The sequence below is a fragment of the Scyliorhinus canicula genome, chromosome 1 (genome assembly GCF_902713615.1).
Source record: "Scyliorhinus canicula chromosome 1, sScyCan1.1, whole genome shotgun sequence".
Classification (NCBI taxonomy): domain Eukaryota; kingdom Metazoa; phylum Chordata; class Chondrichthyes; order Carcharhiniformes; family Scyliorhinidae; genus Scyliorhinus; species Scyliorhinus canicula.
Window position 1 is genome coordinate 121,284,840 of NC_052146.1, and position 26,929 is coordinate 121,311,768.

The following is a 26,929-nucleotide window of genomic DNA, read 5'->3' on the forward strand; positions in this document are numbered from 1 at the left end:
TCTTCGCCAATTGTCTTAAATCTGCATCCACTGGTTACCCAGTCTCTTGCCGTTGGAAACAGTTTCTCTCGCGACTTTGAAAACCTCCATTACATCTCCAAAGCATACAGGACAACACAATAATGGGGGTACTAACTGTGGCACACAAAAGAAATGAAACATATTTTAACACACAAACCGAGAAAATGTGCCAAAATGATTTAAGTAACACACGGATGACCAATGCAAATATCTTATAGAAAACTATCACAAAAAAATTTATTTGATTTTAAAAGAATAATTCCTTTTCCCTCCCCCCTCTACAATCTACTTGCCTGCCCAGACATTCTCCCCAAAACAGAACCGAAATCTAAATTTTAAAAAGGCTTTCACTGTAAAATATACTGCAAGGTCGACACATCAAAGTGAGGGTAGACCAGGTTCATACATCGCTAACAGAATGATAAATGGAACTGTATAGTACACAAGTGTACATGATCGGATTTAAATTCCAATGGGTTACCAGAAAACATACAAACAAAAAAAAAATAAAAAAAGGATTTATTCCTGTAGTATCCAAAAATTGCATTCCAGGATTGTGGGGAAACTGCAGGGCTCACTCAGTCTTTACAATCGAGGTTTTATCGGCAGTAGTTTTTATTTTTGCAGGGGGAGCCACTTTCATCAGCTCTGCCCACGCTCTGTAACAAGTAACGCGGTGTGCTGCCCCCCGCTGGAGATGGACAGCACTTCTCTATTTTCCAGCTGCTGGCCTGACATCTGGACTGGGTTCCACAGGTCTTCCTCATTGCCCGTGCTCAGCTGGAAATTCGTTCCCATTCCCCAGGCGAAGGCTCGGCCTAGCAGAACAATCGTGGAGGGCATGGGTGGGGAGGAGACAGAACAAAACACGCGTCAGAGCACAGGCAGCTCACTCAGCAAGAAATCAATAACTTTGAGGGGAGAATATGGAGATTGATGAAGGGGTGGTGGGCAATCAACGTCTTACCATCCTTGCTGACGGCATAACTCACAGAAGCCCCACAAGCCACCGCAGTGATAACTGGGAGTCCCTGAATGATGGTGGGTGTGTTCTTCTCTGTCCCTTCCTCTCCCAGCCCCAAGCGGCCATACTCTGCTCGACCCAAGCTGTACACTTTACCTTTTTTTTAAAAAAAACACAAGATCAGAAGTTATGAGGACGACAAAAAAAAAAGAGTAAGCTTCCCTGGGCAAGGGCTATTTTGCCATGAAAACTCACCATTTCAGAACAAATGTAATTGTTTGTTCAGGATTGCCTCCCATAGTACACGTCTAGATGCAAGTCAGCGCCCAGTGCTCTGCAAAACAGGTACCAAGCGATAGGAAGATGGCAGTGATAGCTTGGTGAGCATCGCTGCCTTTTGTATACAGTTGGCTTAGCTTCATCCCTGGCAATTATGATGGGTACTTCAGTGCCCCCAGCAATGGATCAACAATTGGCTATCCACTGTGGGTACGGGGTGGCACTGACCACGCTGCCACCCATTCTCCAGCCCAGGTTGTCCTCAGGAAAGCGGAGGTGAGCCGCCTTCTTGTACCTGTAGTAGCTGATTTGATACAATGGAGTGAAGAGTCAAATTATTTTGGTCTGACACTGGAGTCTCAGGGCAACTGGCGAGTTGTGAGGTTATGGACCAAAACCATCAGAAGGACATCCAGAATGCAGTCCAGACCATGGAACCTTGGAGCAGGAAGTTGCCCAAATCGAGGGAGGAAGCGAGGTGCTGGGCAGGGTGAGGAGTGCACTGTGGAAAGTAGGGATTCAATAACTAAGAGGGATAGATAGCAACTTTTGTCTGCACAATCAAGATCTCTACATCCTGTCTACTACCAGGACAAGGTAGATCGCAAATCAACTAAAAAAGGATAGTGGAGAAGGAAAGGGAGAGGATCCAATCACTGGTGGTCTACCTTGGGGCCAACAACATAAGGAAGAGTAGCCAAGAAGCTTTGTCGGATATCATCAAGACCCAGCATCACAATCAACAAACAGAACTCCAAGCATTATAATCTTAGGATTATTACCCAAGAAAAGATGATCCTTCACCACCTTTCGGAAAAATCTGGACAAGAAACAGAAGCAATCTCCTACCATACAAAATGCTCTACACAGTGACACCCACCTTCAGAGTCCAAGCACAGTGTGTGGTGTTGTCCACCAGAGAACTGGACCCAAGACTTTGTTGAGTTCTTGAATGCAGTTAATTTGTGCGCCGAGTAGCAGGGAGCCGTGCCTGATGTTCCTGCAGCAGAAACAATACACCACATCTTACACCTTCATCTCTTTTTGGCTTTTCTATCACTTCTCACTGCCACATCTCTCCCGAAAGCAGCAAGTCTAAACCACAATCATCGACAGACGATTTAACTGGAGAGGCAGCAGAGGTGCGTCTGTTCACGCCCTCGGCCTGGTATCCACAGATGTGCATTCTATAGCACAATAAAAATAAAGTTAAGCTGCTATTCCTCACCTCTTTATGCCTGGTGAGCCCAGTGTGGAACTGGAAACATAACAGCATGCTTTCCTTTCTCACTAAACCGTTATAATCACTGGTTAGGTCTCAGCTGGAATATGGCATCTAATTCTCCAATCACCCGTGGTGCCCCCTCCCTCCCTCACTCACCGGTGAAGTCTGTGGTCTGATTCTCGATAAGGCCATTGCCTATCCGCAGCGTCCCCGCCACCCAACAGCAGAACAGTCGAACCAATCGCCGCCGCCCAACACCTGTTGAGTGCGGAGCAGCGCTACGTCCTGCGATGCAAAAGGTCACCCGGTTCGGAGGAGAAGAGGGAGGAATGAAAGAGGGGTTCCGTCTTGTCGGCGACAGCCGGGTTGCCGTTACCCTCGAGCACCTGGGGCAGCGAGCCATTGCCAGCCGCGGGAAGGAGGTGGGGGAATTCCGCTCCTGCCACAGGGGCCCCAGCTGCCCTGCGAGCAGCAGAACGGGCTGTGGAGCAGCAATACGGTGCTGCTGGAAGTCGAGTTCATGGCCAAGACCGTTTGTTCCATCACCGACGCTTCACTTTCCTCCTCCCGAGATGGCACCCAGAGGAAGGAGAACCGTTAGCTGCTCGGGTTGTGACGCGCATGTGCTGCGCTCACACCCCTTTACAGTTGAGGAACCCCTCCCTTGATGGTGAGTGACAGGAACCCTCCACCAATCAGCACGCCCACTTTTTCAATCTCCTGCTCCTGCAAATTAATTGGGTACTCTAAATTTAAAAAAAAAATCATGGCAGTACCGCCGCCCCTTCGACGGCACCTCCTCCAACTAATGTCCAAGTTGACAAAAAATCCCCATCTGCTCGCTCTCCAGTCGCCGTCCACTTAAAAAGAATGCATGAAATGAAACATGAACACATGTAGCTGAACTAGCACCAGGACAACATTCACCCTGCTCCCTGTACACACACGACTGCGTGGCAAAATGGTTCCGACTCCATCTACAAGTTTGCCGATGGTACGGCCACAGTGGGCCGGATCTCAAATAACGACGAATCAGAGTACAGGAGATAGAGAACCTAGTGGAGTGATGCAGCGACAACAATCTCTCCTTCAATGCCAGAAAAACTAAAGAGTTGACCATTCACTTCAGGAAGTAAAGTACTGTACACACCCCTGTCAGCTTCAATGGAGCCGAGGTGGAGATGGTTAGCAGTTTCAAATTTCTAGCGGTACACGTCTCCAAAAATCTGTCCTGGTCCACCCACATCGACGCTACCACCAAGAAAGCACAACAGCGCCTATACTTCCTCAGGAAACTAAGGAAATTCGGCACGTCCACATTAACTCTTACCAACTTTTACAGATGCACTATAGAGAGCATCCTATCTGGCTGCATCACAGCCTGGCATGGCAACTGCTTGACCCATGACTGCAAGAAACTTCAGAGAGTCGTGAACACAGCCCAGACCATCACACGAACCTGCCTCGTATCCACTGACTCCATCTACACCTCCCGCTGCCTGGGGAAAGAGGGCAGCATAATCAAAAAAACCCTCCCACCCGGCTTACTCTTCCAACTTCTTCCATTGGGCAGCAGATACAAAAGTCTGAAAACACGCACGAATAGATTCAAAAACAGCTTCTCCCCCGCTGTTACCAGACTCCTAAGCGAGCTCTTATGGACTGACCTGATTATTTTTGTTTTTTTTAAAAATACAATTAGAATAGCCAATTCTTTTTCCAATTAAGGGGCAATTTAGCATGGCCAATCCACCTAACCAGCACATCTTTGGGTTGTGAGGGTGAAACCCTCGCAGACATGGGGAGAATGTGCGTGTGCAAACTCCACGCACAGTGACCCATGGCAGGGATTCGAACCTGGGTCCTCAGCGCTGCAGTCCCAGTGTTAACCATTGCATCACATGCCGCCCGACTGACCTGATTAATACTACACTCCTGTATGCTTCACCCAATGCCGCTGTCTATGAATTTACATTGTGCACCTTGCGTTGCCCTATTATGTATTTTCTTTTTATGCTGTTTTCTTTTCATGTACTTAATGATCTGGTTGAGCTGCTTGCAGAAAAATATTTTGCACTGTGCCTTGGTACACGTGACAATAAACAAATCCAATCCCAACCCATCAACTCCTCTGCTCGCTGACCTGAGCTGGCTCCTGCTCGAGCAATAGCTCAATTTAAAATTTCTCAAAACCTTGTTTTCAACTTCCTCAATGGACTCCTCCAGCCCCACAACCCTCCAAGATCACTTTGGTTCCTCTACTGTGGCCGCTTGGGCACACCGGATTTTCATGACCTCAATGCTGACCTTCAGCAGCCTGAGCCGTGAGCTCTGGAATTTCCTCCCTAAAACTTCCCAACACTATTTCCTCCTTTGAAAAACTTCCTTAAATCCACCTCTTTGACCAAGCCTTTTTGGTCACCTGTCCTAATGTCACATGCAGCCGGGTTTCAAACCTTGCTTGATAATGTTCCTGTGAAGCGCCTTGGGTTGGTTCACTGCATTAAAAGGTGTCACATAAATGGGTGTGGTTGTTGTTATTTAGGGCAGAACTGTGCATGCACACTTCAAGTTATAGGCAACATTTCTAATTGTGCTTACCCAGCTGATGATAGTTGGACAGTCCAAAACCATAGACATGCCCCTCCTTCGAAATCGCAAACGTACAATATGCCCCGCAGAAAACATCGCAAAATCTCACTTTCCCACTCCCCTTGGCTTTGAGGTGGAGGCTCTTGGGAATCAGGAGTCGCTCTGAATAAATTGAACAGAAGTCACTGGTGATTAAACAGAACAAAATATTATCAATAATCTCGACAGTAAGGGACGCCCCACAGTAAATGGCCGATGCTCCTGATCAATTAATGACTCAAGTTAAGAGACCTGTGATTACAACATAAATGTGGTCATTTTACTGGGCAAAGTGGGATGCACAGCAAAGAGACCTGGTGCAGTTCCGCTGCACTCTGAAAGGCGAAACAGGCCAGAGGGGCTGTGTAGCCTGCTCCTGATCGTCAGGTGGTGTGAGAATTCATGCCAGTTACCTAGACCTCGCCTTCCTCCCCGGTTTGTAAAGCATTCCGCAATTCGGCCGAGCTGCCCCTGTTCGCCACAGCCAGAGGTGTAAATGTCACCATCGAGAGACAGCAACACCAAGTGGTCATTGCCTAGAAATAAAGAACAGAAATGAAACATTTTGGTTAACAGTATTCAAAATTAGAGTACATTAATGTTCAAACTGTTTGCCAAGTCACGGACATCAGCCCAGGACAAAAATCTGGAATTACCAACGTCTGTGTGGTCGCATCAGTAACGAGAAATGGAAAAGACTTGCCCTTCATGTAGCCCTTTCCACAACCTCAGGACATCCCAAAACATATTTTAAGGCAATGAAGTGTAATGATGCGGGGAGCGCGACAGCCATTTTGTGCATAGCAAGCTCCCACAAATGGCAGTGTACTAATGACCAAGCAACTTATTTTCAAACAAAAATGCTCTTGCGGTGGATAGTCCACGCCTCATCCGAAAGATGGGCAACTCTGACAGGGCAGCGTACCCTCAATACGACACAGGACTGTCAGCCATGACTTTGTCCAAGACTCTAGAGTGGGAGCTCAACTCACAACCTTGCAAGTTCCGAGGTGCGTGTGCTACTCACTAAGTCACTGATGGCAATACAAAGACTCAAGCAGCCAACGGAGCAGGTCCACCTTCAAAGTATTCAGGGCAACCAGCAGTGCCGTCGTTATCTACATGGCAATAGTAACTGTTCAAATCAAGTAGGAATCTGCGAGGGCAGCACGGTGACGCAGTGGATTAGCACTGCGGCCTCACGGCACCGAGGTAACAGGTTCGATCCCGGCTCTTGGTCACTGTCCCTGTTGAGTTTGCACATTTTCCCTGTGTTTGCTTGGGTTTCGCCCGCACGACCCAAAAGATGTGCAGGCTAGCTGGATTGGCCACGCTAAATTGCCCCTTAATTGGAAAAAATGTATTGGGAACTATAAATTTATATTAAAAAAAGGTAGGAATCCGCAAATATCAAGATGTGCTAAATGAAACACCTGCATGTTTATATGGGGAGGCAGTGGCATGGCGGTATTGTCACTGGACTACTAAACCAGAGACCCAGAGTAATGCTCTGGGATCCAGGTTCAAATACCACCCCTGCAGATGGTGAAATTTGAATTCAATTAAAAAGAAATCTGGAATTAAATGTCCAATCATTGTCGATTGTCGTAAAAACCCATCTGGTTCACTAATGTCCATTGGGGAAGGAAATCGGTCATCCTTACCTGGTCTGGCCTACATGTGACTCCATGGCTCCAGACCCACAGCAATGTGGTTGACTCGTAAGTGCCCCCTCAAGGACAATTAGGGATGGGCAATAAATGCTGCCAAAGCCAGCGAAGCCCACGTCCCATGAACAAATTTTGAAAAATGATCTCTTTACCGTATTGATCCTAGTGGTTCACAACGTTCCTCATCTTTGTTCCACCATCCTGAGGAACGTTCACCCCATTGTGTCTGACACAAAAGCCCCATGTAAGTCTGGATCAAAGTACACCGAGAACAAAGCCTTCTCACCTGAGGTGATCTTAACAATGGGGACATCGAGAGGGACTTTCTGAGGAAAAAAGCAGGTCTTCAAGGGCTCCAACAGTCCTATAACTCCATTGTTATCCTGTGGGGAAATCCACATTTAAACACAAGTTAATCACGGACATTAGATTTATGCAACAGCTTTTGAAAATGTACAGCGCCCCATGAGGGAAAAAAAACTCTACAATTATTTTGTAGTAATACAAGCTGATAGCCCTGGAAAACTAAATTTTTAAAAAACTACGGAAATGCATTACTGGATAGCATCGGAAAGAGAAAATACTGAAGTCAGGTGCCAGATGTGGCAGAGTAGCCAAGACACTCCACCCGAGTCTGAAAGGTGATGGGGAAATGTCCCACTTCAGAGGCTTGGGTGCAGTATCTAGGCTGGTACTGCCAGTGCTGAGGGAGTGCTGCACTGTCAGAAATGCCACCTTTTTAACGAGATCAATGCTGGCCTGGCAAGCAGACGTAAAATAATCCCGTGGCACTATTTTAAAGAGACGCAGGGAAGCATTACACAGCACCCTGGCCAACATTTACCCCTCCGATAAATGAGCATTGATGTTTATGGGAGCTTGTTGTGTGGCATTTGCAGCTGCATTTCCTCCATTTAAACATTGACCAGAGTTTAGAAAGTTCAGTGGCTGGCAAACTTTTTGGGACTTCCAGAGGTCACAAAAGATGCGTCATAAATCCAGGTCTTTCTTATTCCTCTATAATAAACACCTGCATATCTCTGGGCAGTTCTGACTAGCGACATTTTCCCTTGACTAGCAAGGGACAACGCGGACAGGGTTCCCACCTCTGCTCACTGGGAAGTGTGGATATCACTTCAGGTTTTTCAGAACAGGAAGAGGTCAGTAAGGCTTGGAGCCTGCTCTGCCATTCAATGAGAGCCGATCTGAATCTTGATAATAATCTTTATTAGTGTCACAAGTAAACTTATACTAATGCTGCAATGAAGTTACTGTGAAATTCCCCATGTCGCCACACTCCAGAGCCTGTTCAGGTACTGCGGAGGGAGAATTCAGAATGCCCAATTCACCTAACAAGCATGTCTTTCGGGACCTGTGGGAGAAAACCGGAGCACCCGGAGGAAACCCATGCAGACACAGGGAGAACGTGCAGACTCCGCACAGACACTGATCCAAGCCGGGAATCGAACCCGGGTCCCTGGCGCTGTGAAGCAACATTGCCAACCACTGTGCTACTGTGCCGCCCCTAATTCTATGTGCCTACGCCTATCCAACAATGATTTAGCGATTCACTTTAACTTTACTATCCTAACACAAATCTATTTCAGGTACATTGCTCATTCATTAAAAAAATGAGAGGGCAGCACGGTGGCGCAGTGGGTTAGCCCTGTTGCCTCACGGCGCCTAGGAACCAGGTTCAATCCTGGCTCTGGGTCACTGTCCATGTGGAGTTTGCACATTCTCCCCGTGTTTGCGTGGGTTTCACCCCCCCCCCCCCCCCAACCCAAAGATGTGCAGGCTAGGTGGATTGGCCACACTAAATTGTCCCTTAATTGGAAAAAATCAATTGGGTACTCTAAATTTAAAAAAATACACTGCAGTGAAGTTACTGTGAAAATTCCCCAGTTGCCACACTACAGCGCCTGTTCGGGTGCACTGAAGGAGAATTCAGAATGTCCAATTCACCTAGTCCAGTGACAATACCACTACCCTAGGCGTTAATATAGTCAGAGAGTGCCACCCTAAGGGCACATCCTCATCGCTACATAAATCTCATGTTAAAACTTCTGACAGTGAAGGGCACAAATTACTTCAGGAATCGATTTGGCCTGCATCCGAAAATTGTAATCTTCTCCCTAAACGCAACCAGCAGGAATACTGAGGAATACCTTATGCACTGTAAATTCGATGAAACTTCTATAAGGGGTGTTTCTCACTTTAATAACCTCTACTTTGGTCAAACTTCTTTGGCGAGCAGATTTTGTCAAGAGAGATCTTCTCTGGGCAGCACGGTGGCCTAGTGGTTAGCACAACCGCCTCACGGCGCTGAGGTCCCAGGTTCGATCCCGGCTCTGGGTCACTGTCCGTGTGGAGTTTGCACATTCTCCCCGTGTCTGCGTGGGTTTCGCCCCCACAACCCAAAGATGTGCAGAGTAGGTGGATTGGCCACGTTAAATTGCCCCTTAATTGGAAAAAATAATTGGGTAATCTAAATTTATAAAAAAAAAGAGAGATCTTCTCACCAAATTGATCAAAATCCTGAAAATTTTAATCAAGTCCCTAGTAAGATCCAGTTTTTTCAGGAGGAGATGGAAATTTTCACAACCACGTGTGAACTAAATGTTCACTGCCTTCCCTTGACACAGAGTAATGAAATAGTTGGCTCCAATGTCTCCATTGTTCTCTCCTTAGATTGACGTGAAGAATGTCCATTCTACTGCTCGGTTCCTCCAAGGATCGGCAGTGAGAAAACTAACTAGAATCATCCAGCACAGGAGACCACTCAGCCTATCATGTTTATGCTGGCTCTTCGAGATAGCTAGCCACTTAGTTCCATTCCCTTGCACTTTTCCCAGTCCTGCAAATTTCTGCCTTTCAAGGTTATATCTGATGCCTTTTCAAAAAGTTACTATTGAACCTGCTTCTGCCTCCCTTTCAGACAGTACGTCACAGATCAGAACAACCCACAAGGAAAAAGGAATGTCTTGGTCCTCTCTTCCACTGAATTTTGCACCAATTTGCACAGGAGGCCATTCAGTCCATCATTGCTATTCTCGGAAGGCACTATCCAATTCATCCTACTTCTCCACCTTTCCCCACAGTTCTTTTCAAGCATTTATCCAATTCTCTTTGGAATCGTACCGTTGGATCAGTTTCCTCCACCATGTCATGTAGGGTACTCCAAATCACAATAACAAGCCGCATTTAAGAAAAAAAAGTCCCATTTCAGAACCAGTTCCAAAGAGGACTCATATTGGACTCAGAACACTAATTCTGATTCTCTCTCCACAGATGCCGGCAGACCCGAGATTTTCCAGCATTTTCTGGCTTTTAATTTCTCATCTCACTCCATCTGGTTCTTTTGCCAAATTACCTTAAATCCATGTCCCTACATTACCGGCCCTCCTGCCAGTGGGAATAATTCCTCCCCATCTGATCCACCAACACTGCTCCCTTCTGAACACCTCTGTTAAACATCCCCTCTCGTGGCTTACCCTGAAGGAGCCCCAGATGTAGACCTGACCGACGTCAGTCAGCGCCGCACTGTGACTGTCACCGGCAGAAACCTGGACCACGTGCTCGTTGAGTACAACCCGATCAGGGATCATATCTGACCCATCCTGCGATGTATCGCGACCGAGAGCACCTTCATCGTTGCAGCCAAACGTGTAAACCTGAGGGCACAAGAGAAACAAAATCAGGATTATCCATCAACACGAGGGGCAACAATCAACACAGCCTTAATGGATCATTCCTGACCATTGGAGTTCTCCCAGAGTCCCTCAAACGTCATCACCTGAATCACCCCATTCACCCGAGGAAGGAGCTGCGCTCTGAAAACTAGTGACTCGAAACAAATCTTTTGGGACTTTAACCTGGTGGTGCCAGACTTCTTACGGTGATCATCACTAAACATAGTGTTCTGGTCATTTAGCTCATTGCACAAAATGGTCACCCACCTTTCCTACATGACTACACTTCAAAAAGTACTGCACTGCCTGTAAAGCTCTCTGGGTCATCAAGGTTGCGAAATGCGTGACATAAACATGGCGCTTCGGTCTTGCCCAGACATTTTTTAAAAAAAGATTCACCTCAGGTTTTCCTGTTATTTGGTGCTTTTAAAATCACAGAATCATACAACACCACAGACAGCCATTTGGCCCATGATGCTGATGCTAGTTTTCAGGTAGAGCTATCCAGTTAGCCCCACTCCCCCACCCTTTCCCCATATGCCATAGAGAGAAGCTACTCAGGTTGTTGACACAAAAACAGAGTATGATGGGAGGGCACTGGATGAACTTTATCATGCAAGTTGATGTCAGGGGCACAAACAATGTTTTTGTACTAATTGAGATGCGGGTTTGCTGTTCGGCCAACATTCATTGTTAACCCCGAACTGCCCTCGAGAAAGTGGCGTTGAGCTGACTTCTTGAACCACTGCAGTCCATGTGATGTAGATACACCCACAGTGCTGTTACAAAGAGGGAGTTCAAGGATTTTGAACCGGCGACGGTAAATAAATAGCGATCTAGTTCCAAGTCGGGGTGGTGGGTGGCTTTGTCGGGAACTCAGATGTGGTGGTGTTCCCATGTGCCTGCAGCACTTGTCCTTCTAGATGGCAGCACTTGTCCTTCTAGATGGCAATGATTGCAAGCTTGGGAGACGCCGTCAAAGGAGCCTTGGAGAGTGCGACAGTGCATCTTGTAGATGGCACACGCTGCTACCACTGTGAGCCAACAATGGAGGGACTGCATGTTTAAAATGGTGTATGTGGTGCAAATCATGTGTGCTACTTTGTCCCGGAAGGTGTTGAGCTTCCTGAGCATTGTTGGAGCTGCGTTCATCCAGGCAAGTGGTGAGTGCTCCATCACACTCTCGACTTGTGCCTTGTAGATAGTGGTCAGGCTTTGGAGAGTCAGAAGGTTGATTTTCTTGCTGCAGAATTCCCAGCCTCTGTTCTACTCTTGTAGCCACAGCATTTATCTGGTACTTGTAGCTATGCTGTGCAGATACAACACCCCTTCTGTCACTGTACACTAAAAGCATACATGAAGAATGACCAGAGCAGCAATGGCCCATTATTAGCAGCAGAAAGGTTCTAAATTAAAAAGGACCCAAACACACGATTAATACACATTGCTTTTTGGCAATGGGCAGTCTGTCATGGGTTGATGGTGGAAGAATGCAAGTCACCTCTAGATTCTGGATACCGGGAGTTTCAAATAGTATTGCATCGTCACTAATGCATTAAGTTTTAATGGTCTTCACATAGGTTCACAATGGGGCTCCTTTCACCTGATAACGGGCAGTGAATCTAGTTTGAACGACAGCACTAATGATCACTCCCTGACTGAAATGTCTCACCTAATCACAGCCAATGGCAAATGCAACATCCAGTATGTTGCAACTGAGTACATAGAGTGAAATGTTACCATTTGCATTTCTGAGTCATCCCACAAAATACAATTACTCATCAACTATGAGAAACCATTAGCCATTAAGGGAACATTTGCATTTGTATAGAACCTTTCAGGTCCTTAAGATGGTCAAAAGCACTTCACAGCCAATAAATTAACTTTGAAATCAGGCCCTGACTGCTTTGTAGCCATCTAGCGTCCTGTACTCAGATTGGGCATCACAAATCAGGAAAGAGATTGATTTTGGAAGGGCAGGTAGAGAGAAACTATGTAATAATAATCTTTGTCACAAGTATGATGTGGAGATGCCGGCGTTGGACTGGGGTGAGCACAGTAAGAAGTCTTACAACACCAGGTTAAAGTCCAACAGGTTTGTTTCAAACACGAGCTTTCGGAGCGCAGCTCCTTCCTCAGGTGAATGGAGAGATATGTTCCAGAAACATTTAACAGACAAAGTCAGAAATGCTGGACAATGCTTGGAATGCGAGCATTTGCAGGTAATCAAATCATTACAGATCCAGGGAGAGGGGTAACCCCAGGTTAAAGAGGTGTGAATTGTCTCAAGCCAGAACAGTTGGTGGGATTTTGCAAGTCCAGGCCAGATGGTGGGGGGTGGATGTAATGCGACATGAATCCAAGATCCCTGTTGAGGCCGCACTCATGCGTGCGGAACTTAGCAATAAGTTTTTGCTCGGCAATTCTGCGTTGTTGCGTGTCCTGAAGACCGCCTTGGAGAACGCTTCCCCGGAGATCAGAGGCTGAAAGCCCTTGACTGCTGAAGTGTTCCCCGACTGGAAGGGAACATTCCTGCCTGGTGATTGTCGCACGATGCCCGTTCATTCGTTGTCGCAGTGTCTGCATGGTCTCGCCAATGTACCACGCTTCGGGACATCCTTTCCTGCAGTGTAAGAGGTAGACTACATTGGTTTCACCCCCACAACCCAAAAGATGTGCGGGATAGGTGGATTGGCCACGCTAAATTGCCCCTCAATTGGAAAATAAATAATTGGGTATTCTAAATTTCTTTTTTTTTTTAAATTAACCGGTGGAGGAATAACATTAAAATTACAGCCAAGCCAGTCAGGAGTGAACTTACTCAAGTTTTGGATGATAAGCCAATTGATATTTGAGACTGACGCTCCAATGGAAGCACAGGGAGTGTTGCACTGTCAGAGGAGTCAGAATCCGGTGGATGAGATGTTAAGCCGAGTTCCCATCTGCTCTTGCAGCTGGTTATGAAAGAGTTCATGGCATCAATTTGAAGAGGAGCAGGAAATTTCTCCCCCTGCTCCAAACACCATTTTATTGCTCGACCATCATTTCAAAAAAACATTTATCTGGTTGTGCATTACACTGCTGCTTGCTTGCTGTGTGCCAATCAGCTGCCATGTTTCCTACATTACCACACATCAGAAAGTACTTCAATGGCTGTAAAGCACTTTTGGGCGCCCAGGGGTCAGGAAAGACTTGGCATTGCTGGGCGGCACGGTAGCACAGTGGCTAGCAGCTGCAAGTTTTGCTCCTCTCTCCACAGATGGTTAGCACAGTTGCTTCACAGCACCAGGGTCCCCGGTTCGATTCCCAGCTTCGACACTGTGTGTAGATTCTGCACATTCTTCCCGCGTCTGCGTGGGTTTCCTCCGGGTGCTCCGGTTTCCTCCCACAGGTCCTGAAAGACGTGTTTGTTAGGTGAATTGGACATTCTGAATTCTCCGTCCGTGTACCCGAACAGGCGCCGGAATGTGGTGACTAGGGGCTTTTCACAGTAACTTCATTACAGTGTTAATGTAAGCCTACATGTGACAAAGATTATTATACATCAATGCCGGTCGCTCTTTGGTACTTACGCTGCCTGACACCCCAAGACAGATTGTGTGCATTCCCCCAGCCTCCACCTGCACCACTTTCTCCGTCAATAGCTTGACAAAGGCGGGTTTCTTCCTCTCCATCACATTTTCTCCGAGGCCTAGTTGGCCAACGTCACCTTGGCCCAGCGTCAGGACAATCCCAGGTATCGTCCTATGTGAGGAATGCGAGACTGCGGGGAAGAAAAACAAAGTTAGGTTTCCAACATCATCAGAAAGCCCTCGACAGGCACAACCACACAGACTAGGTTTCTGTTCACTCACCCGGAGCGGATGACGGGTGATCTAATGGAGGTGATTAAGAAGATTAAGAGGGTCGATAGTGCGAAAGGATTTTCTCTTGTGCGAACTCCGAAGACACGGGCAGGGGTCTTAAAAATTGGAGCTCGGCCCTTCCAAGGGTGGTGGCAGGGCACATTTCTTCACAAAAAGCCTAGTGAAAATCTGGAACTCTTCCCCACCCCCCCTCCACCAAAAAAAACCTGTTGAGGCTGGAAATCAATTAAAAATTCCAAAGCAGAGACTGATATATCTTGTTAAAAAAGGATATTAAAAGATTATAAAATCAAGGCAGGCAAATGTAGCTCTGCTGGAGATCAACTAAAATCAAGTTCAATTGGTGGAACAGGACGAAGAGGGCTGAATGGCCTCCACTCGTTCCTACAAACATTTCTTTTCAGGTAATCAGTATATAGAAGTTTAGTTAAATTGAGTTGCTTTTTTAAAAACAAAATCTAATTAAGGGGCAATGTAGCGTGGCCAATCCATCTACGCTGCACATCTTTTTGGGTTGTGGAGGTGAGACCCACACAAATACAGGGGGAATGTGAAAATTCCACATGGATTGTGACCCGGGTCCGGGATTGATCCTGGGTTCTCGGCACTGTGAGGCAGCAGTGCTAACCACTGCGCCACCGTACCGCCCCAAATTGACTTGCTTCTTAATCCCTGTAATCAGGAACACCACATCTTCACAACACTGTCTCCCATTGAGGATCTATTTGAGAACCTTAGCAGCTGAAAAGACCTGTTGAACTTGGGAGCAGAGACAGCCTGGGATCCCACTCCCAAACATTATCCAGAACCCTGGTGAAAAGTAGACTCTTGGGACGATGGACGTGACGACCACTGCAGTCAAACAGCCCTGCATTACTCACTGCTGATGTTTGCCCATGGTAAACAACGACAAAGGGTATCTGGGATTTGAACATGTGTGCCCAGGAAAACATCAGCACCTTCAGAAAAGGCAAATAAACCAGACAAAAGTACAAGACAGGTGGCAGGTCAGAAGATGGGGCAGAATATGAAAGACAGCAAAGAATGACTAAAGGATTAAGAGCAAGTTCACAAAGAATATAAAAACCAGATAGTTTATTTTGATATTTAAATAAGAGAGGTAACAAAGTGAGCGTTGGGCCAATAGAAAGTGAGTCTGGGGTATTAATTATTGGAAATAAGGAGATGGCAGATGAATTGAACAGGTATTTTGCATCAGTCTTCACTACAGACAATACAAGCAACATCCCAGAAATAGCTGTACAGCAGGAAATAGAAGGGAAGGACTCAAAGAAAATTACAATCACCAGGGCTGACCAACCACCGGGTACTGATGGACCTCGTCCTGGGGTCTTGAAGGAAGTGGTTAGTGAGACACTGATGCAATTATTTCAAAATTTCCAAAATTATCTAGATTTGGGGACGGTTCAGTTAGATTGGAAAATAGCGAACGTAATTCGTTTATTCAAGAAGGGAGGGAGACAGAAAGCAGGAAACTACAGGCCAGTTAATTTTAACACCGGTCATCGGGAAATTGTTAGAAGCCGTTATTAAAGATGTTATATCAGGGCACTGGAAAAAGAATCAAAGTAACCAGGCAGAGACAACATGGTTTTGTGAAAGGGAAATCATCTTTACCCGATTTATTGGAGTTCTTTGAAGATGCCTTAGGGCTGTGGGTCAAGGGGAACCGGTGGATTTTCGGCAATCAGATTTCCAGGCGGCATTTGATAGGATGCAACACTGGGCAGCACGGTGGTGCAGTGGTTAGCAATGCTGCCTATGGGGCTGAGGACCCGGGTTCAATCCCGGCCCTGGGTCACCGTGTGGAGTTTGCACATTCTCCCCGTGTGCTAGCCACTATGCGGCTGTGCCACACTCTTTGGAACTCGCTTCCTCAAAAGGCAGTGGAATCAGAGTTTCTGAATATTTTTTTTTTTAAATTTAGCATACCGACTTAATTTTTTTCCAATTAAGGTGCAATTTAGCATGGCCAATCCACCTACCATGCACATTTCTTTTAAGGTTGTGGGGGCGGAACCCACGTAAACACGGGGAGAATGTGCAAACTCCACACGGACAGTGATCCAGAGCCAGGATCGAACCTGGGAACTTGGTGCCGTGAGGCAGCGCTGCGCCACCATGCTGCCCTGTTTCTGAATATTTTTAAGGCAGAGTTAGACAGGTTCTTGATAAACAAGGGATGAAAGGTTATCGGGGACTGGCAGGAGTTTACAATTAGATCAGCCATGATGGAGCAAGCTCGAGGGGCCGAATGGACTACTCCTGCTCCTAATTCATATGTGCAGGAAAGAAAATTTGCCAGTGTGTCAGTTTATATGACTGGTCTTCAAAGACCAGATCAGCAGAGTGAGGCTGTGAATATCAAACTCAATGGAAACTTGGGCCATAACATCGGGACTTGGTACATCGCCGTTCCTTCACTATCGTCGAGCTACATACCTGGAACTCCCTTCTTAATGGCACTATAGGTATGGCAACATCACATGGACTGTAGCGGTTTAAACGGTTCACCGCCACCCTCTCACAGGCAGAGATGGGCAATGGCAGATTTGCCAGCAATGCTCAGATTCCACAAATGAATACAATCTTGCTGGGGCATTGCCTGTCCATGGGGCACGCCAAAGAAAGGCTAGTCCAGCGCCTGTTTGCCTCTGAGTGCATTAATCCTCATGGACAAGTGTCACCCCACTCTAATATCAATGCCAGAGCTTTAGGGGGTTCAGTCACACAACCTCAGATTACCAATGGTGTCATTTACTTCACTTCAAAGCTGTTGGAAGGAATTACGATCTTCACCTCTGACATCCCTCTGCTGCGAGCAGCCATAAATTTCACCACCAGGGGTTTGTTTCCCTTGGACTGAGACTTGACTGTGTACCTGCTGATTATATCTCTGCTGATTATATCTTCTAACAAGGTGGGGCAGCATGGTGGCACAGTGGTTAGCACTGGGACTACGGCGCTGCGGACCCGGGTTCGAATCCCGGCTCTGGGTCACTGTCCATGTGGAGTTTGCACATTTTCCCCGTGTCAGCGTGCGTTTCACCCCCACAACCCAAAGATGTGCAGGGTAGGTGGATTGGCCATGCTAAATTGCGCCTTAATTGGAAAAAAAATAATTGGGTACTTCTAAATTTAAAAAAAACTTATAACAAGGTGAACCGTGTGACTATGAATTAAAGTGGGTGCTCCACAACAATCGTTACTTTTCGAACTACTTAATACCGGAGTACCATTACATAGCAAGTTTATAAAAAGACTCCTCCTCTCCCAAACTACAGCAAGCTACATTTATATAGCACCTTTAACAGAATAAAAAGAGCTTCACAGCAACATTATCAATCAGAACTTTGACAGTGAGCTACATAAGGAGATATGAGGGTAGATGATTTTAAGGAGCGAGAGGTGGAGAGGCAGAGGATTAGTGAGTGAATTCTGGAGTCAAGACACAGGGACGGCCGCCAATAATGGAGCAATGAAAACAGGGATATGCAAGACGCTGGGATTTCAGGAGTGCAGAGATCTGGCAGGATAGGAGGGCTGGAGCTCACAGTGATGCGTTTTAACCCCAGCTGAGAGTGCTCCCTCCAAATACCACAAAGATCTGGAAAGTAAAGAACCTTCACGCCATCCGCTCGACGATTTCCGTACTCGACGTGGGAAATATCATCTACAGAAACTGATCGTAGTAGAGGCAAGGACCCAAGCCCATCCACGTGCCCACCTTCTCTTTTGAGAATCTCCCTCAAATTAACATCAGAAAGACAAATTCTCTGGTCATGATCACATTGCTGTTTGGGGAAGGGTTACAAGTGGTTGTCATGTTTCCGACATTACAATGACGGCTCTTCTAAAGGTACACCTCGTGTGCAAGGTTGGGGCTGATACAGCTGAAGGTGGTGTACAGGGCACACCTCACGAGGGCAAGGATGAGCCGATTCTTTGAAGGAGTAGAAAATGTGTGTGAACGTTGGGGGGGGGGGGGGGGGCTAATCACGCTCATATGTTTTGGTCCTGTCCAAAGCTTGGGGAGTACTGGAAGGAGATGGTTAGGGTAATTTCCAAGGTGGTGCATGTAAAGCTGGACCCGGGTCCCCAGGAGGCCATATTCGGGGTGTCGGACCAGCCTGGATTGGAATCGGAGACAGATATCATAGCCTACGCCTCGTTGATCGCCCGAAGGTGGATCCTGCTGGGATGGAGAGCAGCCTCTCCACCCTGTGCCCTGGCGTGGCGAGGGGACCTGTTGGAATACTTGACCCTTGAGATGGTTAAGTTCGAACTGAGGGGAAGCTCGGAGGGGTTCTACAAGTCATGGGCACTATTTATTATGCACTTTCAAGAACTGGATAACATCAAACATTAGTTTTGGGGGGGTGGGGGGGTACGTATGTTGAAAATGGCTATGGGTAATCCTTGATTCCTTTTTTGTTCTTTGTCATTTGTTTATGTTAACATGCGGGCTGATGTCTGGGGGTTGGTGGGAGGATGGGATCGTTGTTACTGTTATGGGGTTTGACATATTTGTTGTTGGTTATTGATGGTTGTTGGGTGTAAATTCGGAGAAAAATTGTGAAAAAGGAGAATAAAAATATATATTTTTTTAAAGTCCAGAGGATACTGAAAGTCTGCAGAGGGATTTGGATAGTTTAAGTGAATGGGGTAGGGTCTGGCTGATGGAATACAATGTTGACAATTGTGAGGTTATCCATTTTGGTAGGAATTACAGCAAAAGGGATTATTATTTAAATGATAAAATATTAATACATACTGCTGTGCAGAGGGACCTGGGTGTCCTCGTGCATGAGTTGCAAAAAATTGGTTTACAGGTGCAACAGGCGAATGGCGTTTTTGTCTTCATTGCTAGAGGGATGGAGTTTAAGACTAGGGAGGTTATGCTGCAATTGTATAAGGTGTTAGTGAGGCCACACCTGGAGTATTGTGTTCAATTTTGGTCTCCTTACCTGAGAAAGGACGTACTGGCGTTGGAGGGTGTGCAGAGGAGATTCACAAGGTTAATCCCAGAGCTGAAGGGGTTGGATTACGAGGAGAGGTTGAATAGACTGGGACTGTACTCGTTGGAATTTAGAAGGATGTGGGAATATCTTATAGAAACATATAAAATTATGAATGGAATAGATAGCATAGATGCGGGCAGGTTGTTTCCACTGGCGGGTGAAAGCAGAACTAGGGGCATAGCCTCAAAATAAGGGGAAGTAGATTTAGGACTGAATTTGGGAGGAACTTCTTCACCCAAAGGGTTGTGAATCTATGGAATTCCCTGCCCAGTGAAGCAGTTGAGGCTCCTTCATTAACTGTTTTCAAGATAAGGATAGAGAGTTTTTTTGAAGAATAAAGGGTTATAGTGCTCAAGCGGGAAAATGGAGCTGAGTCTATCAAAGATCAGCCATGATCTCATGGAATGGCGGAGCAGGCTCGAAGGGCCAGATGACCTACTCCTGCTCCTAGTTCTTATGTTATTTCCAATGGTATTTTGCTTCTGTACTGGGGCAGATGTGCAGTTTTTTTTAAATATAAATTTAGAGTACCCAATTATTTTTTTTTAAGAATTCAGGGGCAATTTAGCGTGGTCAATCCACCTAACCTGCACATCTGCACACCTAACCCATCTAGGGCAGCACGGTAGCACAGTGGTTAGCATAGTTGCTTCGCAGCTCCAGGGTCCCAGCTTCAATTCCCGGCTTGGATCACTGTCTGTGCGGAGTCTGCACGTTCTCCCTGTGTCTGCGTGGGTTTCCTCCGGGTGCTCCGGTTTCCTTCTGCAGTCCAAAGATGGGCAAGTTAAGTGAATTAGCTATGCTAAATTGCCCTTAGGTGTCCAAAAACGGTTAGCTGGGATTACGGGGATAGGGAGGCTCAAGTATGGGCTTAGGTAGGTGCTCTTTCCATGGGCCGATGCTGACTCGATGGGCCGAATGGCCACCTTCTGCACTGTAAATTCTATGATCTTTGGATTGTGGGGGTGAAACCCACGCAGACACGGGGAGAAAGTGCAAACTCCACACAGACAGTGACCTGGGGCCAGGATTCAAACCCGGGTCCTCAGCGCCGTAGTCCCAGTGCTAACCACTGCGCCGCGTGCCACCCAGGTACATTGGTTTAACTGTTTTCCCACCTGCTTCCACCCCAGCGAGTACACAGACTGCTGACTGGACAGAGATAGTGTTATGGGCCAGGGTTTAGAGAACCCCAAAGTGTATCATTGAGTTCACCTGACCCACAACTTTTAATAGATTGTGGTATGGGGAGCACACGGCCCACTCTGCAGGTGTGGTACAGCAGAAATGGAAAAAGTATTTTTAAAGCAAAACAATGTTTATTCTATGAACTCAAGTTAACCTTTTTAAAACATAGTGAACATTTGAGAAACCATTAATTCAAATACAACCCCCAAAGAATACAACACTAAGTAATCCTTAAGCTGTCCTTTTAACAGAAGACTTCAAAAATAACTTTTAACAGAAGCACATCAGGTTAAAGTCACTACTGAGAGCAGTTATTCATTTAAAAATTACCAAAGGATTGATTTACAGTTTTTAGATTAGAGAGAGACTAATACCCCTTCTGGCTGTGACTGCAGCAATCCAGCTCAGAAAGCAAACACTCTGCAACATAAAATGAAGGTAAAAAGCTGACAGACAGCCCAGCTCCACGCATAGTCTGACATCACTGATAAACTCCCATTTCTTAAAGGTGCATTTCTTAAACACCCATTTCTTAAAGGTACTCTCACATGGCAATAGAAACATAGAAAATGGGAGCAGGAGAAGGCCATTCATTATGATTGTGACTGATCACACAAACTCAATAGCCTAATCCCGCTCCCCCCCCCCCATTTCCTTTGTGCACCTTCGCCCCACATGCTTTCGCTAACTGCTTCTTGAAGACCTACAATGTTTTGGCCTCAACTACATCCGCTGGTAACGAGTTCCACAGACTGATCACTCTCAGGGTGAAGGAATGTCTCCTCACCTCTGTCCTAACTTATCTACCCCGTATCCTCAGATTGCGACCCGATTCTGAATACACCCACCATCAAGAATATCCTTCCTGCATCTACCCTGTCTAGTCCTGTTTTATTTATTTGTTTTAAAAATAAATTTAGAGTACCCAATTAATTTTTTCTAATTAAGGGGCAATTTAGCGCGGCCAATCTACCTAGCCTACACATCTTTGGGCTGTAGGGGCGAAACCCACGCAAACACAAGAGAGCGTGCAAACTCCACACGGCCGAGGAACCTGGGACCTCGGGGCCCTGAGGCAGCCGTGCTAACCAATGCGCTGCCGTGCTTCCCCCTAGTCCTGTTTTATAGGTTTCCATGAAATCCCCCCTCATTCTTCAGACCGCCAGCAAATACGGTCCTAACCGATTCAATCTCTTCTCATACATCAGTCCCACTATCCCAGGAATCAGTTTGGTATACCTTCGCTGCACTCCCTCTAGAGCAAGAAATCCTTCCTCAGATCAGGAGACCAAAACTGCACAAAATATTCCTGGAGTTGTCTCACCAAGGCCCTGTATAATTGCAGCAAGACATCCCTGCTCCTGTACTTGAATCCTCTCACTATGAAGGTGGCGACTAGAGGCTTTTCACAGTAACTTAATTGCAGTGTTAATGGAAGCCTACTTGTGACACTAATAGATTACTATCTTACTATTTGCCTTCTTTTCTGCCTGCTGTACCTGCATGCTTACCTATAGTGCATTAGACAGCAGTGCTAACCACTGTGCTACATGCCGCCCCCGAGCTTACTCTTGCAGTCTATTTTCCCCTTCTTAATCAATCCCTTGGCCATTATTTGCTGAACTGCCCGCAATCCTCAGACCTGTTGCTTTGCTTGGCCGATTTGTGCGATTCTTCCTTGGATTGAATACTATCTCTAAGACCAACCAACTGAATCAAACCTTGTGGTCTAGAATGGGTCTTGCCCTACTATGAAGCAAAATTTGCTTTGTTACTTACTCTGTCGTTCTGAGTAGATTTCTGTGTAGGTACAACTAACTTCCAGCTCATGGTGATTACATTTCAAACAAGTGGCAAATATCAGTAGTTTCAGGTTTTCTAGCCATTGGTACCAGTAAAATTGAGTTGTCCGCAGGAGCGTGCAAGCCAAGTACATACAAAGACTGCCACACTGGCAAAGGCACACGGTTGCTTTCCACATGCATTTGGGGAGCAACTGAGAGACTATCACTACACAGTAAGATTGGCACACAGAGGCAGGGAGTTGCAATGTCATAGATACATCCTGAGGGAAAAGGGACCAGCCCCCCAGAGATGTCATACTCTTGTGACGCAGGAGAACAGGAGCAGTGTGATGCACAGATCGTCATGGTAACATTTACAAAACAAAACCAGCAAACCTCATCAATAGAGCATACAGACTTCATAAAGCAGGTCCATGACGCTGCAGAAGTTTAAATAATGACTCAGATGCGTTAACTTTTCCCGCTCACTTAGCACAGGCCTGGTTGCTGGAGGGTCAGCCTTTTCAGTCCATTGTTTTGTAGGAACGGACACCCAGGGCCATCCACATACACAATGGATCGGTCATTCGAATGTAACTTAGAGATTTCTGAATTGACGATTAATTATTGATTAACTAGGGGGGGCATACATCTGAATAGACTATCCAAACCCTCAGTTTCTATTACTAAGTGAATGAATGCACAAGTCAGTCAGCAATTGTTATCAAAACGTCACTGGTTCCAAATTGCCCGATATGTAACAGGCAGAAAAAAATGAAAACTGTGCCTGTGCAGTGTTCATGAACACGCAACTAATACAACCTGGAATGTGACACATTTCTCATTGGGTGGCAAGATCAACAGTAACAAGTTGCATTTATACAGTCTATAAATGTGTCAGCAAGTTATCATTTACTCTACATGCCTGTCTCTTAACAGATAATACATTGGAATATGAAGGCAATGCAATTATTGGGTGTAATTGGGGGCAGCACGGTGGCCTAGTGGTTAGCACAATCGCCTCACGGCGCTGAGGTCCCAGGTTCGATCCCGGCTCTGGGTCACTGTCCATGTGGAGTTTGCACATTCTCCCTGTGTCTGCGTGGGTTTTGCCCCCACAACCCAAAAATGTGCAGAGTAGGTGGATTGGACACGCTAAATTGCCCCTTAATTGGAAAAAATAATTGGGTAATCTAAATTTTTTTTTTTTTTTAATTATTGGGTGTAATTGTGGTTTGGATTTGAGGTTTCCAATTTTCCCACTATTCCAAGGCCGGCTGAAGCAACACACTTCAATAAAAGGCCACATCACTGCAGGTTCCTCCAGCTTCTAATCACGTCCCCCTGGACTAGTCCCTTTTTATAAAGAACCTTACGTGAGTTGCAAATGGACACCCACAAGGACACAGCATTTCACGCCCCTCTAAGACTCAGTCTCCCTCAGCACGAGAGAGCAGAGCTGTTCCACACATACTGCCCAATGCGAGCCTACCCTGCTCTCCAAGGCTTAGTACCATACTGCTTTTTAAACAAGAACTATCATTCATATCACACCTTTCCTAACCTTGGGAAATCCCAACACATTTACAGTCAATGAAGCACTTTTGAAACGTAGTCAGTCAGAAATTCAGCAACCAAACGTATACACAGAAAGCCCCCTTTTTCCGCAAAGTGTTAACAATCTGATACATCTTGGATTGGACTTGTTTTATTGTCATGTGTACCGAGGTATAGTGAAAAGTAGTGTTCTGCGTGCAGTCCAAACAGATCTCCAATCTCCAATCCACACTTTGAATGATTCACATTTACATAATTCAGAATGATGACTTGTTTGCTGTAAACCCCAGGGAGCTTAGGTGTGTATGGGCAACAAAACAGGGCTAGGCAAGTGCCAGGATTGTATGTGGGTACTGCCAGCTTGACCAGCACAGAGTGCAGTAATCACCAACTTACTTGCCCAGCCAGCAGTCTGCTGGGGCACCGATAAGAGGGAACAATCCCAGACCCTTGAGACAAGGTTTAAACCACCCCACCAATCCAGTATCTCTCCGGGTCTCTTGGCCCCGACTTTCCAGTGTGCTTGTTGACATCGCGGGACGTCACAGTTCCAGTATCACCTTACTGAATCTGGCATTGAGGGTGGGCTGGCTGATCTCTGCAATTCCAGCACGCGACAAGCATTAACCCACAGCAATTGCAACCCAGAGTTAACCCCTTTCCCTCCACTCCAAGAATGGGTTTGAACCCTCCCTGGGCGAGTGCAACAGCGTGAACAGCACAACATACCATCAGAGGGTTCCCAACAGATATACATCTAAACAGCAAACATTGATCATCTTACTGAAGTGAAAGAAAAAACAGGAGCATTACACTCCTGTTCAAAAGTTTAAAATACACCAAATAGTGAATAAATGAATAATAAAAGTATTCATGTGTTGTTCGAACTTAGCTAGTGGTAAGGGAAGAATCCTGACATATGGCCAACCAGTGATTCAAAGTTAATGGAAATACTCACTCTTCAATTTTTTACTTTCGTCACCTTGTGTTTTTTCCTCATTATCTTTTGACCTTTTCACTGACCTTTTCCCAGGCATTGTATTCGGAAAATCCTGTCAAGCAACAACAACAGAATTGAAGTGAAATACATATGGATGACTGATGGCATCTGAGATCTAGCTACACCATGCTTCTGGTACATTCCTCATCACCTCCAGTTAAAAAACTATCTGTCAGAACACCCACACACAGGCACCCTCGCTTCAAAGTTCCCTTTTTAAAACAACCATGACAATATCAAAAAATAATTGCTTCCCTATTTTTTAACTGCTCCATTAGGGTGTATTTTAATAAGTCACTGATCTATGATCAGAATCCAAGGTTAGTACTTGGATACAAGCGTCTTATGACTTGCAAGATATCAGCCTCAATCCAGATAAAACAGCCAACTTTATCTTAAAGCAGACATCGACTTACAGCTTTGAAAGTGGCCATGGAGCTCCTAGTGCCTGTAACTTCAGAAGCAGTCCCTCAACACTGCCGATTTCCCTGTAGCCCCGCAACTTTTTACTGAGAGTTTATATCCAGTTCCTTCCACTACTGAATCTGCCTCCACTCTCCTTCCAAGCTGCAGATCATCTGCAGAGGTATTTAAAAAATCATCTCCCCCCACCCCGCCGCCCCAGTGCTTTTGTCACATCAAACATTGTTCTATTTACAAAAAAGCCGAGAAATCCTGATTATTCTCAGTGACGACGTTGTGCAAGTTGGCCCTGAAGGCAAACCAAACAAGGAAACAATGTCATTCAAACTGCCCGCTCACAAGAGAGAGAAAACAAATCTCTGGGCCTAAAATGTTAATTCCAAATCGCTTGGTAACTCTCGCCGGCCAACAAACCAGCTACGCCCAAAATTTGGAGAGAAAAAAACCTCATTCCTGAACGTATAGCGAGACCGAGTTAATAAATTAAAAAATATATGCAGCAAGGTCAGGGAGCCAAGCAACTATTTTGGATACTCCACCAGCACAGGCCTAGGCAATGAGCAAAGCCAACCAACCTAGCCGGTGGCAGTAGAGCCGGCTTTCGGTCGGAACCAGTCGAGACTCCCCAGGCAAACTTTTCTGACCCCGAAGAAAAGCAACTTTATTCACAAGGAAATTAAACTTTTAAACTCCCGGCCTGTTAACGTACGGGTGAAGCAATTCAATGTGTGTGGGGGCGCGGGGGTACCATGTGCAGTCCCGGAGGATAGAATTAAAACTGGGAACGTGGATCTGGCCCATTGCACCCAAAAAAATGATCCCGAAATGATGGGGCCGGAAATGTGGGCTCCGCGCTCCGAACGCCGCGCCTGCCGAACATTCGGAAAGAGAACGGGACACACACACACCGGTCAGCACGTTGGGACACACGGCGTTCTAAATCGGAACGTTGCGACACACGGCGTTCTAAATCGGAACGTTGCGACACAAGGCATTTGGACCGTTGTAGGCACACGGCGTTCTAAACTGGAACGTTGGGACACAAGGCATTCAGAGCGCGAGGTCGTCGTCATCACCGTCACAACACCCCCCCCCCCCGGTGTCCCCATCCCCGTCCCCAAAAAAAAATATTCAACTGCTCTTCCTATCATCACACGGAGCAATATATTTACCATTTCCTCTCACTGGCCTGCCTCCTCCCGCCGCCACCTCTCTTACTCTATTATTTTTCTCTAACCCTCTGCAACGCCACTGACAAGCGCAGGCGCATGCCCAGAGCCGAGATCAGAGCCCGCGCAGTTTGGAATGGATGCGGAAGCAGGGGGAGTAATGGATTATTGACTGGAGCCGGTTGACTGTGGCTGGCCCCCTGGACAAAGGGGGCCAGTTGTCAAACAGCAGCTGCCACCGTCGCCTTATGCTCACGCCCGTCATTCTCCAACTGCACGAGTCATTTGTTCAAGTTTTAGTGTTGCATTCAACTCACTTTTGCATTCAACAAGTTCACCAAGGTTGCCCAAATGTCATCTCGACATCGTTGATCTTAATGTGAGGCCAGTCAAATTAACTTTTAATTCATTGGATTGG

General features: G+C 46.3%; 1 protein-coding gene across 5 annotated transcripts; it reads right to left on the reverse strand.

Moving 5' to 3' along the window:
- Positions 1-229: 229 nt before the first annotated feature.
- Positions 230-26,721, reverse strand: rcc1 (regulator of chromosome condensation 1). 5 transcript variants are annotated; one of them, XM_038798849.1, is made up of 10 exons: positions 26,515-26,721; positions 24,878-24,971; positions 14,055-14,245; positions 10,285-10,464; positions 7,077-7,173; positions 5,534-5,656; positions 5,091-5,243; positions 2,145-2,264; positions 989-1,141; positions 230-839 (listed from the first exon to the last, which is right to left on the reverse strand). In XM_038798849.1, the coding sequence occupies exons 1-10, from the start codon at positions 26,515-26,517 to the stop codon at positions 664-666; spliced, it is 1,290 nt and encodes a 429-aa protein (XP_038654777.1). In that variant the 5' UTR covers positions 26,518-26,721; the 3' UTR covers positions 230-663. The 5 variants fall into 5 exon arrangements, with proteins under 5 accessions (XP_038654777.1, XP_038654781.1, XP_038654787.1 ...); XM_038798853.1 differs by lacking the exon at positions 26,515-26,721 and adding an exon at positions 26,251-26,427; XM_038798859.1 differs by lacking the exon at positions 26,515-26,721 and adding an exon at positions 25,918-26,134.
- Between the last annotated feature and the right edge of the window lie 208 nt (positions 26,722-26,929).